The 14,607-nt window shown below is 36.0% G+C and overlaps 4 protein-coding genes across 9 annotated transcripts in view; 1 reads left to right on the forward strand and 3 right to left on the reverse strand.

The window, feature by feature from the left end:
* Pax (paxillin) overlaps positions 1-14,607 on the forward strand; it is a 29,457-nt gene that overhangs the window by 3,647 nt on the left and 11,203 nt on the right. Inside the window, exons 1-4 of one of the 6 annotated variants that reach the window (XM_017141856.3) lie at positions 22-162; positions 3,314-3,429; positions 13,725-13,897; positions 13,959-14,154. In XM_017141856.3, the coding sequence (XP_016997345.1) occupies positions 3,345-3,429; positions 13,725-13,897; positions 13,959-14,154 (454 nt within the window). In that variant the 5' untranslated portion in view covers positions 22-162; positions 3,314-3,344. Of the gene's footprint in view, positions 1-21; positions 163-3,313; positions 3,430-7,816; positions 7,912-9,945; positions 10,023-12,585; positions 12,773-13,377; positions 13,424-13,724; positions 13,898-13,958; positions 14,155-14,607 lie in introns of those variants that run through there. The other 5 variants (XM_017141854.3, XM_017141860.3, XM_017141859.3 and 2 more) reach the window with 5 other exon arrangements.
* On the reverse strand, positions 4,164-4,839 carry LOC108057557 (C-type lectin 37Da-like). The gene is made up of 2 exons (XM_017141863.3): positions 4,713-4,839; positions 4,164-4,648 (listed from the first exon to the last, which is right to left on the reverse strand). Exons 1-2 carry the CDS (start codon positions 4,837-4,839, stop codon positions 4,191-4,193), a joined length of 585 nt encoding a protein of 194 aa, XP_016997352.3. The 3' UTR covers positions 4,164-4,190.
* LOC108057559 (C-type lectin 37Da) lies at positions 5,079-5,745 on the reverse strand. The gene is given in 3 exon segments (XM_044395193.2): positions 5,079-5,253; positions 5,255-5,555; positions 5,608-5,745. Coding segments are annotated over 3 exon segments (534 nt in total). The 5' UTR covers positions 5,705-5,745; the 3' UTR covers positions 5,079-5,117.
* Positions 5,876-6,545, reverse strand: Lectin-galC1 (Galactose-specific C-type lectin). The gene is made up of 2 exons (XM_017141864.3): positions 6,455-6,545; positions 5,876-6,390 (listed from the first exon to the last, which is right to left on the reverse strand). The coding sequence occupies exons 1-2, from the start codon at positions 6,543-6,545 to the stop codon at positions 5,921-5,923; spliced, it is 561 nt and encodes a 186-aa protein (XP_016997353.2). The 3' UTR covers positions 5,876-5,920.

Raw genomic sequence — 14,607 nt, forward strand, 5'->3', positions numbered from 1 at the left:
TAACGCGGTTGAAAATATAACAACAAATTCAAACCCAAACAAAAGGCAATCCATCAAGTGATCGGCGAAAAACTAAAGCGGGAAAAAGTTGATGAAAAATCATTGGAACTGTGTTAGTGATATTGCGGCAGGTTGGAGCGTGGGAAATTGCCAACTGCGAGTGTAAGAAATATCTGCAGCAAAAAAGTTGACAAACAGATAGCTAAGTACTTAGATAAGCAATATAGCAGGAATGCCAGCTAGATAAAAATAAAAAATAATCTTTGAAATGATTTACGGATTCGTGTCACTCGCCTTAAGATTCCACTAATTCTTGGCAAATCTTTTCGGCAAGTTGTTCGAAAAACGTTTCAATTTCATTAGCATTCCGACTAATTATGGAACTAATTATCAACGGACAAGACATTCAAATATATGACTTATTTGCCTCGATCTGGCAGAGCATAGAATTTTGGTTAGCCCCATTTATTTTCGCCTCGGGCCCCAAACGGATTAAAACCGTGGGCGATGAGATGGAAATTAGTTTGGTATTTTTTTCTGGATCGAAATGCACAAAATAACATAACAATAACAACAAGCAACAAAACCAATTAAATTGTGCCCACTTAATCTATTAAAATTATGACATTTTTCACATATTTCAAGCCCTCGAAGCCAAGTGCATTTATACGAGGGAAACTTCCTGCCCCTTCCTCATAAAAGTATCTCGAGTTACGACAGCAAATGGAAATGCTGGAAAATGATGTAAACTCGGCTGACATAGTGCTTACAAATAAACATTTCGTTGTGAGTTGTGCACTTATGAGAATCGCTTTCGTTTTCGTTTTTCTCCCCAATATCTTTGTATCTCGTAGATACGCTCAGTTGATGCTATTCGTTTACGACCAGACAGCTGCTGTCTTTGTCTTTCACGATTCGATATGAAACCGCAACAGATATCCACAGATCACTGATCTCTGGATTATTTCCCGCAGTTCCCCTTTTTTGAGTTCTGTTTGCCAATTCAAAGCCCGTCTTAGTTCTAGGTACTTAGCACCTCTAGATTCTCTCTCACTGTGTTCGTAGTGCAATGAGTTCATCGCCAGGTTTCAGTTTAAGTTTCGATTGTTTAGCAATTTCCTCTATATTCTTCTCCCCGTTTCTAGTGTTCAACAAGCAGATTCTTATCGCCAAGTCATAATTTCAATTAGAGTGTGTTTTTTCGATTGCTTGAGAAAGATGAGTGGCACGCTGGGACCCCAACACAATGTTTTTCTTGCGATTGGGGAGAATTAGAATTTTTAAATTTAATTTCGAAATTTAAAAACCATTTCTATGAATACTATAAAGAAGTATTTTATTTCCCATCTAAATCTATTCAGAAAACTTAAATTTTTACAATTGTCAGTGCCCTTTATAATTCAGATAAATTGCCAATCAATTGTAGAAAAGTATTTGTAACAAATAAAGGCAATTAGGCTTTCATTGAACCAATCGAAAGGCTTTAATTTTTAACTCCAGAAAAGACTTTAATCTACAGAACCGCAATTTGATCATTGTGTAGGCCACCTCCCAATAGACCCTTTATCTTATCAAGACCCCAAAAACCACAAAAGTCAGTGGGCGACTTCGTCGTCGCTTTTTAGCCGCCCTTTCACAGTAGTGGAATGTGAAAAATACACTTTACAGCGGCATAAATTGGCCAAGTTTATTGTAAGACCTGGCCAAAGGCCACTAACCGGAGAAGAGATCGCCCACTGCGATCAATATCACCCACGTGAATTTTCCCTGCCTTTTTTTTCTGGCCACGCATTGCGTTTTCACCTTAGCAAGGTCAACACTCGCATTCACACACATTTTATCTACTTACTAATAAAATATTTATATTGAGATCGTGGCGATCGGCCGACGGTAGATCGCTTGGAATTTCCTGCGAAAGAAACAAAATCGTGCCTTTGACTTTTAAATATAGAAGGAAGACGGGGCCGAAAACAATTACCCACAATTTCGGCCCGACGTCATCCCAAATAGACTGAGTAATGCCTCAGGTGTGGAGGTAGAGGGAAATGGATTTGCTTTACCTAAAATCTGGAAGGAAAGTGAGTTTTTATTTTTTCTCGGCTTGTTTTTTTGGCAACGCTCTGCGGAAATCTCTCGTCGTATTTTCAATTAATTTCCCCCATTTCTCCCAGTTCTTTTCTCCCTTCATTAGACGACGAAACGTCGCCTTTGATTTGCTAGAAATGCTTTTTTCCTTTTTATTTTTTCTTTTGGATATTTTTAGTTGGCGATCATGGTGTTGACGTAATTTGGCAACCTTGATTCCCCGTTCCCTCACCGATTTCAGTATTTTCGGCCCGGTTCGCTTTGTTTTAGTCGGTGAATTTATGTTTATTATTTTTTACCTTTTTCCAATGTGTCGTTATTTGTTTGAAACAAATGTAAAATGTGGCCTGCATGTTCATTTTGGTATTTTTATTATTCCATAAATCTGTCTTTATAGATCGTTTCGGCTCAACTAAATCTACAGACCATCGTAAATTTTGTTAGTTGCATAGATCATCTATTGAGATTCACCCACACACTTCGGATTAGGGAGTCTGAGTAAATGATTCAGATATTACGATTTTTCGTTTTTGGACGCCGATCTAATTTATCGGTCTTGTTGGTGGCCTTTGATCTTTAGATCACATAGATTTAGATATATCTTTAGTGATTACTCTTTTTGGGCCGATCTGGCTTTTGACTTGACAAGCTTTATTTTATAAGAATATGGCTTAAAACTCTGAATAATATTCATTATTTATGGATTTTGTTTACATTTCGAGCCAATCTATTAATATTCTTCAAGCAAATTGCATCATATACCTATGATCAGCAATATCTCACTCTTCACGGAATCCCTTTAATCTTCTAATGTTGTATTTTGTCAGTCTCAGTCAATTAATAGCAAATTTCGAATGCACAAAGCACTCCCCAGACAACAATTTCTATCATTAAATCCATTGGACTTCCACTGGGGGCAGGGAACTAGTTTTTTTTTTTTTGTTGGTGGACTGGGGCAAAGCTTTGATAGACAGGCAAAGACAACGACAACTTCGACAACGACAACTACAATATCCACTCTGACAGGCTAACTCAACGCAAACAAAAACGACAAATCCGTCGTCAAGCCCCGAAAGGCCAAAAATAAAAATGCGCTTATAAATAATTCAAATAAAACTTTTTTTTGCCGGTGGCAGTGCAAGAACACCAGGAAAACCTGAAGATTTTAGGAATACAAAATGTCACTAAACAGTTTCTTGATTAATCATTAACGTTTCAATCAAATCAGTGAGCAAAACAAGTGAATCTCGATCGGAACCATGGATAGAACAATGTACGGCAAGATCGATCCGGGTGCGCGTCAACCTTATCGCACAGTCCGGAGCAAAGGAATCCTGCCTGGCTGTAAGTACCCCTAACGGAAACATTTGAAAAAGGTCATAGCCGGAATAGAAAAAAGTATTATCGAATAAAAACTGTTGTCAAAAATAAACCCACACAATTGGTGTACCATAAAGTGTATTATGAACATGATATCAATATCGAGAAATTATTAAATTGTTCATATATATAGAAAATATGAAATAAGAACAAAAATATTAAATAATGCCTTCAAATCCTATCCGCTTTGACACGCTATTTTAAAGACCGTTCTCAAAAGAGCTTTCCTACAAGGATTAAAAAAAAGACGCTCAAGCTGGGTAAAAATTCCGTTTTTGGTTAGTTTTGACATTATTTTACAGGCGTCGGATTTTTGTTTCCTTATGCAGTTAAAACATTTGAAAGTGCAGCCCTTTATCTTTCTAACACCAAAATCAAAATGATTTTGGATTTTTTTAAACGTAATTGTTGGTTATAAATTCAAGTAATATCTATACCACTTACCAAAGGAGAGGACTCCACAAAATCAAACACGGCAAATCTTATAATCCTCAAATGTATGCCTACTATTGCTACTACTACTAGGTAAACAAATGCTGGAGAATATTATTAGCTGTCAGCTTTTCAAAAAGAATTTATTTAATAGATTTTACAAAAAATCAAGATTATAACCAAGAATAGTAAAAGAACTGCCTTGTTAAAGGATAAAGTAAAATAAAGTCCATAATAAAGAAACCTTTTTTTGAATACATTCATTAAAACCGATTACAACTTATGAATCAGCTCTATTTCCAAACAGTAATTGATATAGTTTCTTGCTTTGGAGCCTTACAAACATAATTCTTTGATTCGCCGCAGGGACTATCGTCTAGTTGGTAATCCTTCGAGCTTCCGTATATGTAACCAAACTGTATGCAATGCTCTCTTCCTTTGTAATTGTCGGGTTGTCTGGGGGCCCACCGATTTATATTTATGCGCTGAGCATTGCTAAACCAATTGTGGGTGCCTGTTTTTCCCAGGTCATTGCCGGAAGTCCAGTAGTTCGCTCGTATGCCCTGGCCCTTTATATACCCAATAACGGCATCAAACTCGCCGTCAGTTTCGAAGGTCACCAATTCGGATCCTAACTTGCGGCAGATCTCATAGGCGACATACCAATTTACCTGATCCTGTCCAAAGTAATAGTATCCATCATTGATCTTGATGAACGGGCTCGAGTTAATGGCTAAGTTGTTTGGGTTTCCTTAAAATAAATTTAAATGCTATTAAGTAAAAGGTTATATTAACTTTTAAACAAAAATTCTCACCATTCAATATTTGAGTAGCGTATTTATCGTAGGAAAATCCCAGATTAAAGCTGGAGACAACGAGAAGAGCTGGAAGGAGTTTCTTCAACATTTTGCTTTTGACTGATGAATTGGAAGAGCGCCCCATAATATTTATACATTCTATTTATCAGTCCTTATAACCTTTCTCTTTGTGTAAAATTTCCGACTAAAAATGTTTCTGTTCAGGTTTGATAAAAATTCTTATCTTATCTTTACTATAAGTCTTTGTTTATTGAACCTAAATTTGTTCACGTTTTGTAAAGAAAAAACGGAAATGTTGAACAGATAAGAAATTAATATTAGGGTAATACAGTTTGTTGAAATTAGGAGGAATATTAAAGTAAGGTTTTTGTAACGTTAGACAAAAACTGATTACAATCACCTCTATTTCCAAACAACAATAGATATAGTTTCCTGTTCTGGAGCCTCACAAACATATTTAAACAAGCTGTTTGGATCATTATTGCAGGGACGATCATTCAGTTGGATATCGGTTGAGTATCCGTATATATAACCCAGCATTATCTGGTTGGTTAGGGGCCCAACGATTTATGGTGACAGGCTGAGCATTGGTAAACCAGTTGTGGGTGCCAGTCTTTCCCAAGTCATTGCCAGATGTCCAGTGCTCCGAGCGTTCTTCCTTGCTTTCTAAATACGCAGTGACGCCGTCGAACTCTTGGTTAGTTTCGAAAGTCACCAGTTCGGATCCCAACTTGCGGCAGTTTTCATAAGCGATATACCAATTCACTTTATCCTGTCCAAAGTAATAGTAACCTTCTCCGATTTTTATAAAAGGACTCGAGTTAATGATCAAGTTGTTTGTTAACAAAATTGTTAAATCACATGACAATATTTGTTTTATTTTATAACAAATGCTCACCATTTTGTATTTCGGTGGTGTATTTGTCGTAGGAAAAGCCCAGTTTAAAACTGGCGACAACCAGGAAAAATGTAACCAATTTCTTCAGCATTTCGCTAGATACTGATGGAATCTAACGAGAATAAGCCCTATTTATTTCTTAAGATATATTTGCAGTGGCGCACCTGTCTAATCTTCGCCCCTTTAAACCCTATTTACAAAAGATAAGTGAAACAATTATTTTGTTAATTGCACTTTATCTTGAAGTATGGTAAGACTGCAGTTTGCAGCGTTCCTCTTTAGGGAAAAGCTTCAAAAGCTTCCGTCTTTACTTCCACACCACAATGGATATGGTTTCCAATTTGGGAGCTTCGCATATATACTTGAACAAACTGTTGCTATCCTGGTGGCAGGGACGATCGTTTAGTTCGAACTTCTGGGAGTTGCCGTAGATGAAGCCCAGGTGGATGCAGTGTTCCCTTGAACCGGCATTATCGGGCTGCCCGGATGCCCATCTAAGAGTACTAATTCGCTGGCCACTAGTGAACCATTTGTGGGTTCCTGTTTTGGCCAGATCGTTTCCGGATGTCCAGTAGTTTTGGCGCGAATCATTGGCCATCAAGTAAGCGGCGACGACATCGAACTCCTGGTCTGTTTCGAAAGTTACCAACTCAGAATCCAGCTCCCGGCATTTCTCGTAGGCCTCGAACCAGTTCAAGGACTCGGTCCCAAAAAAGTAATAACCCTCGTTAATTTTTACGAAGGGTTCCGACTTTAGGACAGCACCAACGGCATTGTCTACCAAGACGCAAGCATCAATAAATTTAATTTTAATTTTGTTATCATTTAAACTTATCCTTACCTTCATTTACTTGTATGGTGAACTTTTCGCGAGTCCATCCAATCTTCGCACTGGCCAGCAAAATAAGAATTGGAACCGTAAACTTAAACATTACGACAGCTACTGAATATCGATCACAGGTGGAAAGGCTTTAAAGAGTGTGAAACCCCTGAATTCCGATTAAAATTGCAAATTTTCGCCAATTTGAGGCATATATTTTATTCCCTGATTTTATTTGTTCTTTGCTGGCCTTGACAGCACGACTATAAAAAGAATTTGGACATTTCATTAAATAATTCGATTCCGTTCGAAATTATTAATCTTACTAAGCTTTTTTTTATAATTTACTCTTAAAAAAAAACCTTATTCAAATTTAAATTGCCAATTTTGTGAACAATGTTAATATTGTAGAAGACATTTCGATTTATTCTAAAATCCAGTTTAAATCTAAACGATCATATTTTGGTCAGATTTAAAAGTGTGGCCTACTTTTAGGAAGAGTTTGAAAAACAGAAAATAAAGCTGTCTGTTCGGCGGCGTAAAAAATAAAAACGCCGAAAATTTTACATTGGACAACAAGTAGCAGCAGCTATTTCAAATCTTGAGGCATCATCGGAAATCATTATTAAAGTGAATGTAAACAATTGCACCACAAACACCCAGCAGATGACGTAATCAAATGTACAGTGTATACAAATGCATAGCATGTAAAGTTAACAAATTTAGCATTTTCCTGCCAGCTTTGTCCGCTTTCGAGGGGCTTGCCCTGTTGCTTATTTAGCCATACACTTTGAAAAACCTTATTTATTCTTGGTCAACCAGCACGAAATTGTTATATTCATATATATTTCTTCTGAGAATAATTTTTATAGGCTTAATAAAATATTTATCAAAAATGACAAATTAATATAATAAAAAACCCAATTTATTCTTAGTAAACTAGCAAGAAATGGTTAAAAACATACATTTTTATTCTGATAATACACAGAGAAAATTATACAACGTTTTAGGTACCGTTTTCATACAAAAACGTTTTAAAAATAAAAATGAAAAGTTTTAAAAATGCAAAGTTAAACAAATTTGTATGAAGCGTTTTACTTTTTAAAATGTTTCACCCCTTATTTTGCACCTAAAACTTTTGATAATTTTCTCTGTGTAATATTCATAAACTTATATTAAAAATATTTATCCAAAACAACAGATTAATATAATCATTTTAATATCGCAATAATTAGTAGGTAAATATTTTCTATTTTTGAAGTGTAGTTGCTTAGCATATTTGTTTACATCTGGTCGGAGTAATGTTAATTGCTCACAGACTAACACCTTCGATTGCACTCGCTTCGCGTTCTCCAGTTGTCAGCGCCCGATTTGAATATTCCCCATTCAGTTTGCATTTCGACGTTGTGCGGTCTTCATCGGATTTTGTTTAATAAGTGAGCTGAAAGCAAACAGTCAGTCGATTGACATGAAAATCGGTAAGCTCCAGTCTGTCGAGTGTTGCGGTGTGGGATTCACTTTACAATCTGTAGACTGGTAGTCGCTGACCTTACTACGCGTTTCATTCATTAGATCATTAGATCATTGTTCCCATTGAGCCAGCCGCCGATCGAAGTATCGTTGGTGGGCGTCAGTGGTTTCCAACCGACTCGTGTTCTATTTATTACCAGGCACGACACTTTGGCCAGAAATACAGGGGTATATCCAAGCATAATCCGTGGGGATAAAGTGCGTTTCGTAATTATAGTTACACTGCGTTACCTCGATGAATGCAAAAATTTCAAGAATTCTGACAAAATGGACTTCAGAGTAAGAATAATTATTTTTTTTCTTCGAGGTACATTTTTGCTGTAACACAGTGTTATAAAGCAAAGTCTTTAAAAAATTGATGTACACCCATGGTACATAGAATTACAGTTTCGTCCGGTAGTGTTCATAGTGACGGCATACACCTGTTTAGGTTGGCATTACGCAAGATATTCTAATTGCCGAGGTGATCACCTCAGGGCATCTGAAATCCGATTGATTGATTACATTGGCGGTTGATCTCAAAAAGAGGTTTTTACAGATACTGAGGAAGTTGGGTTGGACCAATAACAAATGTAAATACAACGTTGTTGAGAGCTTATCGATAAAGCAGAACCCGTTCTTACGACTTTGAGTTGGCACAGGTCGGGGCCATCTGTTTATTATTCTATTTACCAATAGATAATCTCGTTTATTATAAGATTCCAATGGTGGAAGCAGACAAATTGTTCACCTTTTATCACTCTCAAATCAAAAGAACAATTGTCAAAAGCATCGACATCAAACCGACACAAAACCAGAAGAATAAAACAAAACACTTAATTCTGAACAAAAGCCATAACAATTTGTTACTATATGTTGCTGTTGTTGTTACTCTACTAAATTTAGGTTTCTTTTCAAAGTCAAGTGATTCATCCGTTTAGCCAAAAAAAAGGCATCACTCGGGAATTGAGTTAAAGGCGATTGGAAAAGGCGGACGCCAGGTGGCGCTACCAAATGAATGACAATCGCCTACGCAACAACAAATGGTCATAATTACTCAACACCTACACTCGAAAATAAATTTTTATAATTTAGAAACAAAATCACCTGTATTTAATGGTGAATAACAAATAGTATAATTTCTTGATTTTTAAAATCAACAAACCAATTGATTTGGAAAAATACTTATAACATTGGGTTTGTTTAAGGTTCGTGTTTTTAAAGGACAAACATTTTTTTTATTTATTGTGTGACCAAGCTTACAGTTACTTTTAAGAAATTTTTATAATTAAAAAAAATAACCTGTATTTAATGGTGAAAAACAAGTATTCTAATTTCTTGGTTTTTAAAATCAACGAACAAATCGTAAAAATACTTGTTAGTTTGGATTTGTTTAAGGTTCGTTTTTAAAGGACAAACACATTTTATTTTGTGTTTATCGTTTGACCAACCTTACAGTTACTTTTTTAATTTTAGCTGTCTTGGATTTATGTATTTATTGTCAGGTTAAAAAGGACTGTTTAAATTACGTATAACCTTGGTGTTTAATAGTAGCTATAGCTGCTGTGGCCTTAAAGTTGTCTTGGATTAGAATTACAAAAATTTTAAGAAACAATTGTAGAATTGAGGTCTTTTTGAAAATTTACCAAAATTGTTTAAATTTTTTTTTTTTAGATCTAAATAAATAAAAGGTCAAGTAGGTATTAAAAATCGATATTACAATCATTTTTGTTATTTAATGACAATATTTTTAGAACATTTGCTGCAGTCTAGGTTAGGTACTTAATTTCAAGATTTACCTCCACATTTTTTTGTCAGTGCATTGCTGCTGCTGCTTCTGGCTGCTGTTTGTTGCTTCAACTGTAAATGTTTTGCAACTGAGCGCGTGAGTTGAACTCGGAATGGATTTCGAGTGAGTGGAAAGGCTATGCTTTGAGTGCGAGTGGGAGTGTGAGTGTGTTGGGCGGTTGAGCGTTGAGTGCGCGCAGCTTCGACGGAATTTGTTGTCGAGCGTCTTGTTCAGTTGCTTTTAAGATTTTGCCGAGCGAAAATAATTTCTGTTCTGTTGCTGCTGCCTCTCGTATGTGTGAAATCTTTCCGCGGGTGTGTGTGTGTGCGGGAATTTAATTAAGGCAGCCGCAATCGATCAGAAATATCACCAAAAAAAAAACCGCAAACAAGCCGTCAAAATGAAAATCGAAAGTGCTTCCAAAACGAGCTAAACAAAGCCAAAAACAACATAAATATGTAACAATGTCAACAACAACAACAACAACAGCGGGATAGTGCAAAAGGGAGAGCGGGCAATAACAACAATTCGCGAGTGAACTTACCTGCCGCTCTCGCCCACGCTCTCTCCACCTTCTCTCCCGCTCGCTCCTTTGTTGCATCCAGTTGTCATTGCAATATTTCAACAGCTGTCACGTGCAACTGTCTCCCTTCCTCTCAGTCTCCCTCTCACTCCCACTCTACTGCAATCCGACTTTGAGTGCAACTCCGCCTGGGGGACAAAACATTTTTTCAGTCAGCTACTCTTTCTTAATTGATTTTAATTGCATTTTTATCAAGCCACATGCTTCTGCCAATTGCATTCTACGAAACTAATGTGTGAAATGTCTTTTTAATGAAATATCCCCTCGTGAAGCAATCAAGTTGGTTATTGAAAATATTTTTATACATAGAGGAAAAATACGGGGCCCTCTTAATACAATGAACTAGGAAAATACATTTCGTTTACGTATAAACTTGATCTTACAAAGGATCTCGATTAAAAATTTGATTTAAAATTTTTAAAATATTTGAGTCCCAATACTGAATTATTCCAAGACCAATACCATAAGGTTTAAACTTACCTTGCTTAAAAACTAAAGTTTTTGTTAATAGTGAAATCTTTAAATTTGTGTCATAACCTGAAGTTAAACATTATTTGCAACTCACATACACATATTCCAAATATTTCGTTTCCAAAATATTATTATTTCATACGGACAGAAAGCCGATTAATTATGTTTTCGTGTTTGCACAAGAGATTCAAAAACATTTATTTCCGTTACGGGAACATAAATTTAAAAATGCCGTTCATCTTTTTTGTCGGCTCTTCTGTAGCCGTTGACCCAGTGAGGCGTGACGTTCTGATAACCCTGCCCTGTCCTATTTATAGATGATCCCCCTTCGCCTGTCTTTCACAACCGGAGAATTCATGGAAATGAAAGTACAGAGACCCCACATATGGCGGATTGAATGATTTTCTCGTCAACCACATGTTCGATCTCTCAGCTCTGGACTATTTTTAAAGATATTGCGAAATAATTTGGTAGATTTTCTAGCCCAATAATGCAAAATGATTTCGAATATAAAATCGAGCATCGCCTCTTGATGATTTTTATATGTACGTATGAATTGTTATGAGTTTTCTTGCCAGAACGGATGAATCGCGTCACACCTTATTTTCCTTTATATAACTCAATGTGAGTGGTATATTTGAGATTCCACTCAATGTTCCGTTCTAGGCGCTCTGTCGCTTTTGGCATTGGCCCAGTTACAGGTGTGCCTTTATCCAACACATCATCCCCCAGACTTTTGAACTCTCGGGTGAAATGTTCGAAATTTGTTTGATTTATTTTCTGGCCTTATAGCTTAATCGCCTGCTGTCATGTCTTCCTGCTGTTTTAGTGGTTATTGTTGTTGTTTTTGTTGCTGTGGGTGGGTCAAATAAATGGCGTTAAGTGTGATTATATGACAGCTGATGATACAAGACATCCAATAGATACTTTCGGCAATCCTCAAAGTAACTTTAAGCACTCTTTATTTAATGCTTTATACACATTAAAAAAAGACGAAAACTTTTTGATGTAAAATGTATCTTATCCGTAATAAATGTAAACATTACATGTAAAATCAAACATTTCAAATATTTTTAAAGAACTTTTAACGAGTTACTGCTAAAATGTTTTTAACGGAACCAAAATAATAAATATATAGACTCCTTGCTCATTAATGATGAATTAAAATATTAAAAACAAACTCTAACTTTTAATATTTTCATTTACAATTATTTTAATAATACCTATAAATTAGATTCGATAAAAATGAGTAACTAATATTGTGTTTTTCTGTCTATCCTATACTACTTATCGGTATTCTCGCTATTATGATGTTTATTTAGCCACTTCCCTATCGCTATACTGTATTGCTCTTAGCGGAATTATGAGCGAAAAAATGCAAACAAAATTAATTTGATCAAATAGTTTGTCTATAAGGCGAACATTAAAGAAACACTAACACATTGGCAAATATTATGGCATAGAGTAGATGCGATATTTCTTGACTTGGTGCGATTTTTAGCCCGTTCGACAAGTTCGTCCCACCTAAACTGAATCAAAAAATTGTGTGTAGATGTTAGGTCCCCCACTCTCCGTCTATTTTATATACATATGTATATACCTTTCTATATAATCACCCTCATACGCGGTGTTTGGCTAGTTTTGGGCTGCAGTGTGGGTGTCTTTTTGGCCTGACTTTGTTTGGCCCCGAGTTGATTGAGTTTTCGGTGCTTTAATTTGGTCAGTTGGCAACTGAACTTTTTTCTCATAAGTTGTTGTTGCTGTGCCGGTCAAAATATTAAACTAAACTACCGTTTATAGTGGTTCAAACAATTCGAGATTTTGCATATCGTATCGGCAACCGAGTGACAATAAAACGAAACATTTCGATACCATCGATTCTGGCCAAATTTAGTGCGTGAAATGTCTTCAAAACTGATATCATCGTCGTTCCACAGTTCGCCCCTCAGCGACTGTTTTAAAGTGGGCGAATTTGAGAGACGTCTGGGTAAGTTTGTTCAATGGGAACAAGTGAAGCGTGGGCATTATAGAGTTAATGATGTTGCCTTAGAAAACATTATCCGAAGGGGCTTTGGGTCAAGTTCAAGTACGTCTGCCCTTTTAGCAGGTGTTTCAATAAACCTTTTCTCAAAAAAATATTACAAGAAAGATTTCTTTATTTATTAGTTATTCACTATTAATTAAGCTACATAGTGGCTTTTATTCCCAGAGAACAATATTGTCAATTTCTTTTATAATTAATTAATTTTTTCAATAGTAACCTTGTAATATTCTTCCGCCTTGGATTCTCGTTGTACATCCCATTGAATTCAGAGCTTCTTCTCACTTAACAACAAGCTTTTGACTCTACTCAATATCAATTACCCTGGACACCAACCAAAAATAAGACCAACGAAGTGATTTTAGGTACTGTGCGATATCGCCCAAGACAAAAGAAAACAAACAAAATGTTATCAGAAACTTTTGTTGTATGATATGTGCCAAGAAACGAAGGTAAATGGCAACGGAATGGAATCTCCGTTTAGTTAACAACGGACTATGCGTCAGACGTGCAGTGACAGGTGCTTTAACTTTGGAATCTAAAGAAAAACCGGAAATAAAAGTGCTATGGCGAACTACGGGGATTACGACAACCTGGGTAGTCATAAAAAATATATATATATACCTTTAAAACAAGCTTTTCCTTAAAAATCGAAAATATTAAAAGGAAAAGAGAAAATGAATAATATTTTCTCAGAACTTCAGTTATCAAGGAGAACATAAACCGTCATATTTAAAAATATAACGATATCAATTAAATAATTAGTCCGTAAATTCAAAATAAAATGTGACTTAAAAAGATATTAATACTATCGTGGGTGACACAGAAAGAGTTTAATGATTTATTAATAATGTAAACGAGATTACGACATCTAACGCTTTATCATTTTTCTTTATAGATGCTCTATTAGCCGATCTGCAAAACAGCGTGCCGGGTCAACCGCAGCAGTCTCAGCCGCAATATGGTACTGTGCAACCAAAACATCAACCTTTGCAACACCAACAACAACAGCAGTTTGTGGATAACACACCAGGTTATGGAAGTCTCAGGGGCAAAGCCCAGCCTCAGGTGGTGAGTTTGTAATATTATTTATGATGCCTCTATTCTAATTAAATTGTATCCCATTTTGTAGTATCAAGAGCACTATAGCGTAGAGACTCGCTCTCCAACGGCAGGACAGGACTTTAATGGTTCCTCAACTATTCCCGGCTATGCCAACCAGGGATCTTTGCCTCGAAAGGCGGCGCCTGGAAACACAGGGCTATCAGAATTAGACTCCTTGCTTCAGGATCTGCAAAATGCTCGCTACAATGGGGCGGATAAGAAGGGTAAGGGAAATGATCGTTTTATAGGCAATTAGTAAAAAAATTCGCTTAAAATTAATTCTATAAATCGAACTCCTGCTAAATTCCCTTTTTGGCTTGGTTTCTACTTAAACGAAATCGAAAATTATTGTTAGTTATAATTAGCATGTCAGTTTTTTCTAAACAATACTTTTTCTACCAGTCGTTCCCTGAAAGATATACAACCACTTTTTTTGTAAAATTTGAGCGATTTATTGTTCAGTACAAAAATACTTTTTTTTTATGAAAATAACACAGGTCGACAAAATCAAGGCTTTTTCTTGGCCCAAGAATAAACGCTACAAAACCTGAAAGAATTTTAGCTGTAGATTACTACCTTATACTTGGAAACTTTCCATCACGTCGAAGTTTTTAGAAATCCGTGGTCAAAGTTCGAAATTTTCGATTTTTAGGCACTTTTTGCGGCTTAATAGTAAG

Source organism: Drosophila takahashii, chromosome 2L (genome assembly GCF_030179915.1).
Source record: "Drosophila takahashii strain IR98-3 E-12201 chromosome 2L, DtakHiC1v2, whole genome shotgun sequence".
Classification (NCBI taxonomy): Eukaryota; Metazoa; Arthropoda; class Insecta; order Diptera; family Drosophilidae; genus Drosophila; species Drosophila takahashii.